At 42.9% G+C, this 15,004-nt stretch overlaps 1 protein-coding gene across 6 annotated transcripts in view; it reads left to right on the top strand.

The window, feature by feature from the left end:
• ANKRD6 (ankyrin repeat domain 6) overlaps positions 1-15,004 on the top strand; it is an 81,230-nt gene that overhangs the window by 61,414 nt on the left and 4,812 nt on the right. For 4 of the 6 annotated variants that reach the window (XM_060616172.2, XM_060616171.3, XM_078447134.2 and 1 more), the window contains 6 exons: positions 342-440; positions 1,624-1,701; positions 5,542-5,646; positions 6,972-7,106; positions 7,419-7,604; positions 8,067-8,219. In XM_060616172.2, coding sequence (XP_060472155.1) covers positions 342-440; positions 1,624-1,701; positions 5,542-5,646; positions 6,972-7,106; positions 7,419-7,604; positions 8,067-8,219 — 756 coding nt within the window. The remainder of the gene's footprint in view (positions 1-341; positions 441-1,623; positions 1,702-5,541; positions 5,647-6,971; positions 7,107-7,418; positions 7,605-8,066; positions 8,220-15,004) is intronic. The other 2 variants (XM_060616174.2, XM_060616173.3) reach the window with 1 other exon arrangement.

Below are 15,004 nucleotides of genomic sequence, written 5' to 3' on the forward strand. Positions count from 1 at the left end.
GCTCTGTGATGGCTAGCCTGCTGGCCCCTGGCTATCTGTCCGTCATCCTACCTTGGTGTAAAGCTTCAGGTCCCCATTCTCAACAACCCCAGATTGCCTCCCTGTCCTTCCCTGTGATTTCTAGTATCCTCAGTCAGAAAGGAATGCGATCTTTGTACATAGGTCATTTTAAAGCGATCTCTTTAAGGAGAACCACGTAACCCTTGAGCAAAGGGTTCCCTATCAGTCTAAGGCCAATCCTAATTTGAAAAGCTACTTACCAGGCCATGGGATGAAAAGCCGGAAGGCTGTGAGCCATGATCAGATGGAGTTTAGCTGCCTTTCTTCTGATTTAATTTCAGGCCGGAGACACAGCACTTCATGTTGCTGCTGCCCTAAATCACAAGAAGGTGGTTAAAATCTTACTGGAAGCTGGAGCAGATGGAACCATTGTTAATAATGTAAGTTAAGCTGCAACAGTGTTTCTAGAAATCATTCCCACCCCTTTCCAGAATGGAGTGTGTTGTTACTTACCTCACCTCCTGCAGGGCACACAGCCTCCCTTAGCCTTACTTTATAAGAGATTAGAGGTCTGCTAACAGGAGAACCCCAGAGGCCGGCTTGAGGGAACCCTTGCTCATAGCAGCTCCATGAGTTGATGAGCCCTAAAGGTTCATCTCTAGACTCCTAGCTCAAGTGAGCATATCCTGGCAGGAAAAGGAAGGTCAGGGGTGTCTAAGTAAACTGACAAGTGGATGTTACTGAAAGTGAGTTCCTGCCCTGTAAACAGACAGGGTCCTCAGAAAAGTGGCCACATGACCATCAGATTAATCATCCTCAAAACTCGAACTCCCTTCTCCAAAATCACCTTATTCCTTCCTTCTTTCTCTTAATATCCCACCCCACCATTGTTCCCTCTCTCTCCTAGGTCCTATGGCAGGCACCAGCTCAGGCACCCTTTCTTCCTTAAGGCTGACCTGTGGTCTGAAGTAGCACAGACTGACAGACTGAGAAAGGCTGGGGGTGGAACAGTTGTATGGAGAGTCCCCGCCTTCCTCCTCCTCTTCGACCTGTATTGGGTGGTGCACCATTGTGCCTGTCCCCTGATGCCTTTCCCTTCTTTTGAAGGGAACTCCCTACTTTTTGGCTTCATCTCCCTAGAGCCTCCATTATGGCCATAGCTACCTAATTGTCTCCCACAGTCCAGGTCCTGAAACTGTGTGGCTGTGCCCCAGTCTGCCCTTCCAAGTGCCTTCTCCACTTCTCCGGGGAAAATTCATTGCTTGGCTGGACTTTATGATCCTTTGTGTTTCTTCAACTAAATCTTCCCCTTTGGCCCTGTCTGATATTTACATTCTCTCCTCTCTCTTCCAGGAAGCATTCCTTGGTGGGCAGGTATTCCAGAGCTTTGCTTCCTAGAGCACTTACCCTCTGTTGTTATTAATCGTTGGGCCCTCAGGTGTGATTTGGCCCCCTCGTCGAATGGAGGAGGCTCAAGAGTGAGGCCAGGTCTTCTGTGCAATTGTATTTTGTTGGGCACGTGTAGGTGCTGGTGTGACTGAGCACAGAATTGCTGTCCCAGTTGGGCTAGGGTGCAGGGTTGGTCTCTCTTACTCACTTGTCCCCCACTTTGCCTTTCCTTAGGCAGGCCAGACTCCACTGGAGACTGCCCGCTACCACAATAATCCGGAAGTTGCTCTTCTCCTCACTAAAGCTCCCCAGGTAGGATTGATTACATTTTCCATTCTATTGATTATGTGGGGCTGCAAAGTTGTTGTGATTCTCTGGCCATCTACGAAAGCCAAATCAAACTAACTTAAATAGGAAACTGATGGGCTCACAACCAGGCAGTGGAAAAGGCAGGAATCCATTTGGGGCTTCTAAGATAACCAGAACAAGAGACTTCAAGTTCAGTAGGCTTGTCTTCATACACGGGCATCATTTCTTCCCCGTGGCTGGATCATTGGCATTACCAGCTTTGTGGACCATAACTCCACAGGTTCTCAGGGAAGAAGTTCTGGTTGCAGAAGAGGATCATGATTGGCGAGCTTGGGGCAAACGGCCTGAATGAGCAGGACAGGCACTTTAGGAAGATAGCTGCGTCCATCTGACTGTATGGTTAGAGGGGAGGAGCCCTTTCTAGAGAAAGGTGGGAGGAAGGGATCCCGGTCTGGGTGAACAAAAAAAAAAAAAAAAAAATTTTTTTTTCATACGATTGGTTTAATTTTTTTTCAGCAGGAGAAAAAAGAATAAAGTTACAAGATTCTTTTAATATTTTCACAATGTTTCACATGTCCATTAGAGGCAGTTAAGTATAAAATAGCTTTCTTTCCTTTTTTTATTGAATAATGGTATTTTAGGCATTTAAGTTAAAAAATTGATATCATTTGAGCTGAGATTGAGATCCTCTAACAGATTTAGTAATTTATAAGCTATTCATCATTTTAGTGCCCTGAAATAACTGTTTTTGTTCATATTCCCTTTCAGACACATGATTTGTACAATTGTGCCTACCCTTTTGTATGCTGCCCTTTATCTTAACTATAATAGAAAAACGTTCTGTAGTTCTCAAAATTACTCATCATAATGGAAGCCAGTATGCTTTTTTTGTTGTTGTTGCTGTCCAATATTTTGTTAACCTAAATGTCCAACATTAAGGAAATGGTTTGTTTCCCCATCGGAGCCACTCTGTATTACATTACAGTGAAAACTGATTTGTTTTCTGCCTTATTCTGACTAATGTTGTGAGAAGATAAAGTCTCGGAGAGCCGGAGGAAGATTCCAGATACCAGCCTGCTGCATCAGAGCCTGATCCCAGTCAACCGAAGGGTCTGAATGGCCTTCGGGTCATTTAAATTTTAAAAACCTACCTGATATAACGAGCAGTTTGTGGAAGTAGTTAAGATTTTTGTCTTTGGAAAACTGGTCACCCTGTTCCCTGTGGAGTTAGTGCTTCTCAGTAGCGTCTGGACATCCTTGGAGCCTCTGACAGGCATGAGTCAGGTGGTCCTTTGGAAAAAGTTTCCACCTCTTTCCAACTATTTGCAAACAAATTATTACTGGAGTCACATCCATGAATCCTGATAGCAAAAGGCTGGTCTCTTACAGATCAAAAAGTATAGGATGCTATAATAAATGTCAGAATTTATCTCTGTTATCTGGCACATTTCAGTATTGGCAGTTTGGACAGCCAGCTGTGTCCTCAGCCATGTGAAGATCATCAAATTTTGTGGGGTGTAGTATCCCCCAAGGTACAGACTTACAGGCCTTTGATCCCCCTGTCCTTTGTCTCCAGAACTCAAGGATCTGTGTTCTTAGGGGAGAGGCTTTCCCATGGACCATTTTCCTATGTGGTTCTCCTTTACTGTTTCCATTTTAAAAAATGACTTCAGTTTTTCCATGCCCATTTGAATAGCAAATAGGATGACATCTTATGGAAGTATTTTACACGATTGTATATGCTAAACCCTGTTCTCAATATGAACGAGGAACTTTGGAATATGCATAAAATTGTATACATGTTGTTCTTTTGTTCTCAAGTTACAGAACTAGTTTTCCTCTCTGTGTGAAACAGGAAATTCCTTTGCCTTGGCACCTTAGTGGACCGTGGATTTCAATGGCTCACAGCAGTACTAAGATCTTTCTAAAGATCCATATTCCCTGATTTCGGTGAACTAGAAAAGATTGATGACGTTCCATTGGTAGATGATATGGTTCGCTGAGAAAGGCTGTACGCCATGGAAAGTTATTTGCACTGGCTAATAACCTGGTCTGTGGAGGGAATTATTCTGATGATTTCGGTGACCTCTGAGTATCCCTTCTCATTTTAGATTGATATGTTCACAAATGCTTTTGAAAGTGAATTTTGGATTGATGCTGGGGCTGTATCCTGTTCTAAGAGCCCATAAACCGAATGAGCAGTGGGCATTAGTCACTTCTCATCAGACTTGACTTCCTAGTGAGTCTGAATTTAGTTTCAGAAATGGTTCTCAGACCTTTTGATCTGGGGACATCTAATGTTCTAGAGGCCCATTAAGAGCTGTGTGTGAATTATATCTATTAATAGTGTCCATGTTTGAAATTTGAGAAATGTTAAAGATGGTAAGTTCATTTTGTAACAAATAGCATCATCTTTATGAGCAATAACTATTTTTCAAAACAAGTTACGGGAGAAGAGTAGGTAGCATTATGTTACATTGTTGCAAATCTCCTTACCGTCTTAGTGGAAAGTCGGAGGGCTGCCCTCTACGTCTGCACGTGACCCACTGGGGTGTCATGTGCAGCTTCTGGTAAACACTGCTGTACAATCAGAGGGAAAAAGTCGACATTGTTACGCTGTCATGAAAATAATTTTAGTTTCATGCACCCGGGGTTCCCTGGACACTTTCAGAGCTGTTGGCTTAGAGGATGAGAATACAATTTAAAAATCTGGTTTAGCCACAGGCAGATGTCGTCAGGAATTCTCCATTTAGATTGTACCACTGTCCATAGAGGTTCTTCTTGTCATATGATGTCACTTGAATTTAATGAACACAAGAAAGGTGAACATTTAGATGAAAGCACTATGCTGAACTTCAGAGAACCCTTCTCTATCTACAGATGAAGACCATAAAATGTTTTATTGCAAAAAAATTAGAGCTTGAAGAAGTGTTTTCCCTTTCTGGACCTCCTTAGTGAGAGGGAGTGACTCTGGGGCTGGAAGTAAAAGGCCATGCATGGGTTGAAAGCTTCTGCCAGCTCAAAGCTCTGTACTCTGGTTAAACTTCCTCTGGCCAATTAAGCAACTCGAGGGACCAAGGCAGGAGGGAGGCACCTAACAGTGCCTGAAAGTCCAGGGTATGCCAGCCACTTGCTTTGTCTTGGTTAATTCCATTAACTCCCCGTATTTACAGAATACAGAAAGGGCAAATAACTTGCCAGAAGATCCTACAGCTAGCTGCTGCTGAATTCCAAAATCGGGCTATGGGACCCCATGTCTACTTGCCTGTGTCTGTTCCACCTTCCTGCCCTCTCGGGCAGGCCAAATGCTTCCTTTTGGGGAACAGATTCCTGCCCCATGGTTGGTACCATGGTTCACAGATGTACCTCAGTGTTTGAAGCAAACTAAAAACTGGCTTGAATACAGTTTGGTCAAGAGAAAATATGATGGGCTAGTTCAGGTCCAGCGTACCAAGATAACGAGACACTGCCTGGCGTGGGGCCGCTGTGTTGTGCGATGTCCAGGGGATGCCGTTCCTATCCTCGTCTGTGAGTGGTGTTCCCTGGAGTTAAGCAGTGCACAGCCTGCACACCCCCCTATGGCGACCGTGGCCTGGCACACAAATGCCTACTGTTGTCCTCGACCATAAGCTCCTTGAGATCGGGGACCATGTCCTACTTCCTGTAGGAGCCCAGCACAAGACCTCGGTGCCCAGCAGGCAGGCAGAGATGCGTGTTTGATGTGATTGCTTGGTCTCTCCCTAGGCTGGAAGTTCCACTAGATCAGAGCACCAGGTCCAAGGACAATGCTGTCACGACGCTGCACACACCGTGGTTTGTAACCGTGCCTCTTGCCTCCTTCAGGTCTTGCGCTTCAGTCGTGGGCGAAGCCTGAGGAAAAAGAGAGAGAGGCTCAAGGAAGAGAGGAGAGCTCAGTCTGTGCCAAGAGATGAGGTGGCACAAAGCAAGGTGGGGGGTAGCTCTCCCGCCCCTCCCAAACGTCACCCCCTTACAGAGGGTGGGAAACAATCTGGCTGTTCCTTCTGGGTTCATCTGGCAGCGGCCGTGCCCTCCTCTGTCTCTCCTTTCCGCTGGTTCTTCAAACTGTTGTCCGTGTTTTCCCTTTGGTTTCATGTCCTCCACTCCTCCAGGATTTCAGATCGTGTGCCTGTGTTGCCAGTCTTTCTCGGCATCCTTGTCTGGGCATAGTTTCTAGCCCCATGTGTCTGGGGCCTCATCACTACTGTGTGGACAGCACTGCCTCTAATGCTGGGCCCTTAATGGTATAGGGCAGTGATTTTCAAAATGTAGTGTCCACTGTGCCATCTGGGACCTTGTTAGAAACACAGAGTTGGGGGCCTCACCTCAGACCCACTGGATCAGAAACTCTGGGAGGGGGCCCAGCAATCTGTTCGAACAAGCCCTTCAGGTGATTCTGGTGTGGACTAAAGTTTGACAACCACTGGCCTGGGTCGCTTCGTCTCTTTCAGCTTGGGGAATGGATTGAGGCTGCACTAGCCCATGTGATTCCTCTGTTGCAAATTTAGAAAAAGATGCCCCTTGGGCAGCCCAGCCCTGCTCAGGGTGCATAAGGCGAAGAGAGCCAGAGCCGGATTTCAGCTCCCTCTGCTAGGTGCCCTTGTGCAGTGAACAGCTTGCACAACTGGAACGAACCATGCCTTTCAGCTCTCGCAGGAAGAAAAAGACTAGGATATAAAGACAACTTTTGGCACATAAAATTTTATACCGAGTGCTTATTGTTCTATTTCAAAATCCTCTTATCAGTTTTCAGGGTTAAGGCATTGTAACTCTGATTAAGTTCCTGTGGGTGAATTGTACATATTAATTTGTAAAAGTTCTTATAAGGACTAGAAATGTGATGTTTTCATTTCAGGGGGTTCTCCTACTCCATTATGAATTGTGAAGTCCAAGTTCAAAGAATAAATGGTTTTTTTGGTTGTTGTTTCTGTGGTTGAAATGCAAAAAAATTTAAAAATTTCTAATGCTGAGCTGTTTGTGGTAGCTTCCGGAAGCTCTAAGATATAGAATTAGACCCAAGACTCTGTTTACCTTGGCACCTAATGAAGTAAAAGCAAAATATTTAACCAACTGGGAAAGTCCTACATGTTCAGTTTAGACCACCAAGCAGTGTTCCCTCTTTGTCATCAGCTAAGGTTCCTGTGGGTCCTTTAGTGGATGCAATCTTGCAAACAGAATTTTACACCATTACAGAAGAAGGCAGAGGGGGCAATTAGAACTGGTTTCTGGGCACTTCTTTTTCCCCCCCTCTGTAGGGAAGTGTCTCCGCAGGAGACACCCCCAGCAGTGAACAGGCTGCACCCAGAAAAGAAGAGGCCAGAGAAGATGTCCTGTCTGCCTCCCCAGAGCCCAAGGCGAAGGACAACAGGCAGAGAAAGTCAAGGCCCAAGGTCAGGAGGCACGTGAAGGCAGCCAAGGGAGGGCCGGGAGGCAGGTTGGCCAAGGGCCCTGGGATCGCATCATGTCCAGTAGCTAAAATGCCACTGGACTTGGCTTGCTGGTTTGGAGCCAGAGCACGAAAATTAAATCTGGGTAACTTCAAACACAAGGTTAATGTGCTGATCTATTTCTTTGGACATGCGGTGCTTACAGTGGAGTGCCGTGAGACAAAGCAAGACGAGGGTGAGATGGGAGCCATTGGATGGGGGCCAGTCTTGCCCATGTCACTGTGCTCAGGGGTATTGTTGCTTCCTCTCCCACAGGCGTCAGCATTTTCTGACCCCACTCCACCAGCAGACCAACAGCCTGGACACCAGAAGAACTTACATGCTCACAGTCACCCTAAAAAGAGGCCCAGGCACCGATGTTCACCGCCACCCCCTCCCCATGAGTTCAGAGCGTACCAGCTCTACACGCTGTACCGGGGCAAGGACGGGAAGGTGATGCAGGTACTTCATGAGCCCTGTCTGGTCATAGGACCGTAGGCTTAAGCAAGGCTGTCTGTTTAACACTATTCCTGGGGGCTAATATCCACTTGCAGTGTTGACTTGGGAAGGCAATGAGCTTTGAAGATAAACCAGATGTCCCTCCCTACACTGCAGATACACCGCTGCTGCTGAGGCCCAGGCAAACGGGTAGTTACAAACCTTTGTGCACCATCCTTAAGTGACTAGGTAATCCTGAGGCTCCAGAGTAGATAAAAGCCACAAGGATTGGGACCGTGTCTTACCCTCTCTGAAGCTTCTCAGTGCCTGTTGGACCCACAGCTTGGCCCATTGGACATCCCAAAGTTATGCCTCCTCCGTCATCTGTATCCCCCTGGCATACTGACTGGCACTGGATGGGCACTCAAAACCAGTTTGTTGAAGGAGGGAATGAGTGGATTGATTCCTTTATTGTTCCCCTGTTAGGCACCAATAAATGGTTGTAGATGTGAACCCCTAATCAACAAGCTGGAGAACCAGTTGGAGGCAGCTGTGGAGGAGATCCGAGCAGAGCTGGGTTCGGTTCAGGATAAAATGAACACAAAGCTGGGGCATATGGAGAACAAAACCCAGCACCAGGTCAGTGAGTTGCCCCCCCCCCCCCCCCCACAACCCCCATGGCCAGATGTTCTGTCAGGAAATGAAATCAGAAGCTGCCCACACTGAGCACCCTTTGTATTTTGCAGACTGAGCTGAGTACCTCGGGTGGACTCTCAGGGAAGAGGCTTAGGTGATTTCTTCCAAGCGCATTTATTCAAAGTTTTTAAGAACCTGCTTAAATTGCTTCTGATTATAAAAATGATATATACCTATTACAGAGCATTTTCTTTAAATGTGAAATTTAGAAAGGAAAAGAAATCCCCTACAAGCCCACCACAGTGAGAAATCACTAGTAACATTTGGGTTTATTCTCTTCCAGTCTCTTTATGTTTGTATCCTGGCCCCTTTCCCACTGCACACACAATCAGAACAATCCTGTCTCTAGGTTTCTTTATTTTGAAAATTTTCAAAGAAGAGAAACAGTGAAACAGTGCAATGAAAGCATGTCTACTCTCCACCTAGACTCAGCCATTTGTTAATATGTTGCCACATTTGTTTTGTGTCTCTCACATGCACCTGTCTTTCTCTTGAATCCTTTGAGATTTAGTTGGAGCCTGTCCTGACTTCTCACCTCTAAATACTTCAGAGCGCATCTTGACGAAGAGTAAGGACTTTCTCCTTTGTAGCACAATCCATTATCATGTATGAGAAAATTAACAATGATTGCATCATATCCAGTCCGTATTGCGATTTATTCAGTTCTTCCAAAAGGTTTTCTTATAGCTTGTTTTTGTTTTAAATTCCAGCTCAGAATCCAGTGATTCTTTTGTGCATCTGGGTTATGTCTCTCTGGTTTCTTTTCATCTACAACAGTCTGATTCCTTCTTCCATCTTTTTCTTTATTCCTAGGATATTATCTTTTTACAAAGTCTAGGCCAGTTGTTATATAGGATGTTCAATATTCTAGACATGTCTGATAGGCTCTTCATGGTATTATTTAACTTGTTCTGTCTCTGTATCTCTGTGAACTGAAAGTTAGGTCTAGAGCAGTGGGTCTCAAAGGTGTCATCCCTGGACCAGTAGCATCAGCATTATCTGGGAGCTGTGGGGGCAAAAATGACAATTCTTGGGCCTCATTCCAGATCTACTGAACTTAATTGTGAATAAACCTCTGGGGATGGGGTCTAGCCACCTGTGTTTGAACAAGACCTCCAAGTTTGAGAACCACTAGTGTCTAGATGCTTATTTCGGTTCAGATTAAGTATTTTTGGCAAAAAAATGTCATAGTTAATGACGTAAACTTCAAATTATGTCACATCAGGAGGCACATAATGCCAGGATGTCTCCTTATTAATGATAAGTTTGATTACTTGGCTAAGTGAGTAACCACCATCTTTCTCCATCAAAGAATATATTTTCTCTTTGTAATCAGAAACGTATGGTGGATATAGATTTTTAAGTACAAAAGACACTTTTAAAAATGTATAACCTAGCCTATTAATAGGAAGAAATCCACATTACAGAAATATGAAATATAGCGATACTTATCAGAGATACCTTCCATTCCTGGTTTTGTGTATTTTCCCATAGATTTTCTCTTTTATAGATAGTACTTATATAGTTACCACTTTAAAACAAAAATGGAACTATGCTGTGTTTTTTCTTCTTCTTCAGCTTTTTTTTTTTAATGTTTATTTTTGAGAGAGAGACACAGAGCACGAGTGGGGGAAGGGCAGAGAGGGAGGGAGACACAGAATCCGAAGCAGGCTCCAGGCTCTGAGCTGTCAGCACAGAGCCCGACGCGGGGCTCGAACTCACAGACCGTGAGATCATGACCTGTGCTGAAGTTGGACGCTTAACCCACTGAGCCACCTAGGCACCCCTCTTCCTCAGCTTTTTAATTGCAGTAAAGTTGACACAGGTTACACTACATTAGTTTCAGGTGTACAACATAATGATTGCACAAGTCCGTATGTTCTGCCGTGCTCACCACCAAGTGTGGTTACCGTCTGTTACCTTTCACCCTGTGACTTCTTCATTCCGTAACTGGAGACCTGTACCTCCCACTTCCCTTCACCCACTTTGCTCATCCCCCCACCCCTTCTCTGGCAACTACCAGAGGAGTTCATACCTTGTTTATGCTTTTTTTTGTTCATTTGTTTTTTAGATTCCATATAAGTGAAATTCTATGGTATTTGTCTCTCTGTCTGCCTTATTTCACTTAGGAAAATGCCCTCTGGGTCCATTCATGCTGTCACAAATGGCAATATATTTTTTTTAAGATTTACCATTTTATTTTATTTTAAAGTTTATTTATTTTGAGAGAGAGCATGAGTAGGGTAGGGGCAGAGAGAGAGTGGGAGAGAGAATCCCAAGCAAACTCTGCACTGTCAGTGTGGAGCCCAGGATGGGCCTTGAACTAATGAACCATGAGCTGATGACCTGAGCTGAAACCAAGAGTCTGACGTTTAACCAACTGAACCACCCAGGGTGCCCTGCAAGGTATTCTTTTTTATGGCTGAGTAATACTTCATTGTGTGTGTGTGTGTGTGTGTGTGTGTGTGTGTGTGTGGACACACACACTATATCTTATCCACTCATCTTATCAATGGACACTTGGGTTGCTCCTATACCTTGGCTACTGTAAATAGTACTATAATAAGAATAGGAATGCATCTGTTTTTCTGAGTTAGTGTTTTTGTTTTCTTCAGGTAAATACCCAGTAGTGGAATTATTGGATCAAAAATGGTAGTTCTATTTTTAATTTTTGAGGAACCTCCATATTGTTTTCCACAGTGATTTTTATCAATTTACATTCCCACCAACAGTGCACGAGGGTTCCTTCTTCTCCACATCCTTGCCAACACTTACTTCTTTTTGATGCTGGCTGTTCTGACTGGTGTGAGGCGGTATCTCATGGTTTTGATCTGCATTTCCCTTCTTAGTGTTGTTGAGCATCTTTCATGTGCCGTCTGCCAACTGTATGTTGTCTTTGGAAAAATGTCTATTCAGGTCCCCTGCCTATTTTTAAATCAAATTGTTGAGGGTAGAGTTGTATAAGTTCTTTATATATTTTGGTTATAAACCCCTTATTGTATATATCACTTGCAAATATCTTCTCCCATTCAGTAGGTTGCCTTTTCATTTCGTTGATGATTTCCCTCATGTGCAAAAGCTTTACGTTTTGGTGTAATCCCAGTAAAGTTATTTTTGCTTTTGTTCCTTTGCCTGAGGAGACCTATCTAGAAAAATCTTGCTAAGGCTGATGTCAAAGAGATTACTGCCTATATTTTCGCCTAGATGTTTTTTGAGTTCAGGTCTTGCATTTAGGTCTTTAATCCATTTAAACTCATTTTTGCGTATGGTATAAGAAAGTGGTGCAATTTTTCTTTTGCATGTAGCTGTGTAGTTTTCCCTGCACCGTTAATTAAAGAGACTGTCTTGGGGGCACCTGGGTGGCTCGGTTGGTTGGGGTCTGATTTGGGCTCAGGTCATGATCTTGAGGTTTGTGGGTTTGAGACCCACATCAGGTTCTTTGCTGACAGCTCAGAGCCTGGGGCCTGCTTCAGATTCTGTGTCTCCCTCTCTCTGTCTCTCCTCTGCTTGCATGCACACGTGCTCTCACTCTGTCTCAAAAATAAATATTAAAAATGAACAAATATTAAAAATTTTTTAAATTTTAATTAAAAAAATTTTTTTAATGTTTGTTTTTGAGAGAGTGATAGAGTGTGAGTGGCAAGGGGCAGAGAGAGAGGGAGACACAGAATCCGAAGCAGGCTCCAGGCTCCAAGCTGTCAGCACAGAGCCCGATGTGGGCTCAAACTCACCAACTGCGAGATCATGACCTGAGCTGAAGTCGGATGCTCAATCCACTGAGCCACCCAGGCACCCCTAAAAAAATATTTTTTTAAAGAAACTATCTTTTTCCTCCCATATATTTCTGCCTCTTGTGTTGTAGATTGACCATATAAGTGTGGGTTTATTTCTTGGCTCTCTGTTTATTGATCTATGTGTCTGTTTTTGTGCCAGTGCCATATTTTATTATAGCTCTGTAGTATATTTTTAAATCTCGGATTGTGAAACTGCCAGCCTTGTCTTCTTTCTCAAGATTGCTTTAGCTATGTGGGATCTTCTGTAGTTCCATACAAATTTTAGGATTATTCTAGTTCTGTGAAAAATGCTGTTGGTATTTTGATAGGGATTGCATTGAATCTGTAGATTGCTTTGGATAGTGTGGACATTTTAAAATATTGAGTTTCTAATCCATGAGCATGGAGTATCTTTCCATTTGTGTTGTCTTTAATTCTTTCATCAGTGCTTTATATTTTCAGAGTATAGGTCTTTTACCTTCTGGGTTAAGTTTATTCCTAGGTATTTTATTCTTTTTGGTACAAGTGTAAATGGAATGGTTTTCTTAATTTCTCTTTCTGCTACTTCATTATTGGTATATAGAAATGCAACAGATTTCTGTATATTAATTTTGTATCCTGCAACTTTACTGAATTCATGTATTCTAATAGGTTTGTGGTAGAGGCTTTAGGGCTTCCTATGTATAGTATCATGTCAACTGCAAACAGTGACACTTTTACTTCTTCCTTACCAATTTGGATACCTTTTATTTGTCTGATTGCTGTGGCTAAAACTTCTAGTACTATGTTGGATAAAAGTGGTGAGAGTAGACATCCTTTTCTTGTTCCTGATCTTAGGAAAAAGCTCAGGTGTTTTTTTGTTTTGTTTTGTTTGTTTGTTTGTTTTTTACCACTGAGTATGATGTAAGCTGTCATTTTGTCATATATGGCTTTTATTATTTTGAGGTATGTTCCCTTTAAACCCACTCTTTTGAGAGTTTTTATCATGAACAGATGTTGAACTTTGTCAAATGCTTTTTCTGCATCTAATGAGATGATTATAGAATTTTTATTCTTCATTTTGTTAATGTGGTGTATCATATTGACTTGTGGATATTGAACCATCCTTTCATCCCCAGAATAAATCCCACTTGATTGTGGCGATTGATCATTTTGAAGTATTGTTGAAGTTTGCTAATATTTTGTTGAGGTTTTTTTGTATCTATGTTCAAGAGATGATTTATCTGTAATTTTCTTTTTGGGGGGCATCTTTATCTGGTTTTTGTATCAAGATAATGCTGGCCATGTAGAATGTAGTTGAAAGGTTTCCATCTTCTTCTGTTTTTTGGAACAGTTTGGAAAGACTAGGTATTAACTCTTCTTTAAATTGGTATAGATTTGGTGTGTCTGTGGAGGAGAGGATTACCGAGTCTTCCTACCTAGCTATCTTGGATGCAAAGAGCCTTGGTCATCTTTGTAGCTTACACTGAAATTAAGTAATATGTCTTAGGTGTGTTGTTTCAATATGCTGTTTAATGGCGATGTACTATTCTGGGTATGGAGTTACACATATAATTTGTTTTTTGTCTAGTATATGGTTTATTTACTTATTTATTTTTACCTCCAGTATAGTTAACATACAGTGTTATATTTCAGGTGTACGATATAGTGATTCAACAGTTCCATACATCACCCAGTGCTCATCACAACAAGTTCATTCCTTAACCCCCCTCACCTATTTCACCCATCCCCACACCCACCTCCCTAAATTACACATATTTTTGCTTCCAGATTTTTTCACTTAATTTGATATCCCAAGCATTTTTCTATGTCTTCCTTTTTGTTAGACTTTAAAGTTGCTTATAGTTCTTACTCTTATAAATAATGCTATGATGAACACTTATGTGTATAAACATTTGCTTCTCAAGTTATTTGCTCCTTTTTAGGATAATTGGGTCCATGGTTAAGATGTTTAAATCTCTTCATAAATATTAATAATCTACTAAATAAAAAGGTTGTATGAATTTACATCCTACAGGTAGGATAGGATATAAGTCGAGTCTCTGTCTCAAACCATTGCCATCACTAATATTATTTTTAAAGCTTATGCCAAATCGATTAAGTATATTGTTTAATTTTTATTTCCTTGTTTGTTGGTGAGGTAGAATGTTTTAGGTTTATTTGCTATTTGCCCTTCATGGAAAGCGCATTTAAGAACTCTTTTCCTAGTGCCATAGTATATTAGTTAAGACTGTTTTGTAAATAAAACCCACTTCAGCTGGCCTAAGCCCAGTGAGGAGTGTATTAGATGAGTGCTGGACCAACCATCTCAAGGACCTTGCTTCAGTTCAAGGAGGGTGACAGATGGGTGTGTAAAACCTTAGTCCTAATTCCCAGTTCTAGGTGAAGGACTCTGGCATGGGCTCTGGTACGGCATGAGTCCATGCCTGAAGCAATCAGCCGTGCCCCAGAACAAAGCTGTACGTCAACACAGTTGCTCTTGACAGAGGATAAGGACGTGGGTGGAGTAGGCCAATACTAGAAAACAGGAGAGCAGCTCACAGAAAAAACACGAGGGCTGAAGAAACAAAACAGAAGGTGCTCACCACATCTCCAGAACTGCTGCTGCTTTTTTGATTTTTGAACATCATGTGTGTCCCTGACAGGAGAAGAGCTCACCTGTGAGCCCTTCTCACATCTCCAGAACTGGCCCTTCTTTGTGTTTGTGATTTGAACATCATGTGTGTCCCTGACAGGAGAAGAGCTCACCTGTGAGCCCTCCTCACATCTCCAGAACTGGCCCTTCTTTGTGTTTGTGTTTTGAACATCTGATTGTGGAACAACCCTTGTGAGCTGGCCCCTGCTGAGAAAGTCTCTCTCCCTGGTATGGACTTTGTCAAAACAGTGAAAGTTTGGCTTTCCTGGGTGTAGGGTCCTAATGGGAAATATCAAGATAAAGGGGGGGGGGGGTATCCA

Source organism: Panthera onca, chromosome B2, assembly GCF_046562875.1.
Source record: "Panthera onca isolate mPanOnc1 chromosome B2, mPanOnc1 haplotype 2, whole genome shotgun sequence".
Taxonomy (NCBI): domain Eukaryota; kingdom Metazoa; phylum Chordata; class Mammalia; order Carnivora; family Felidae; genus Panthera; species Panthera onca.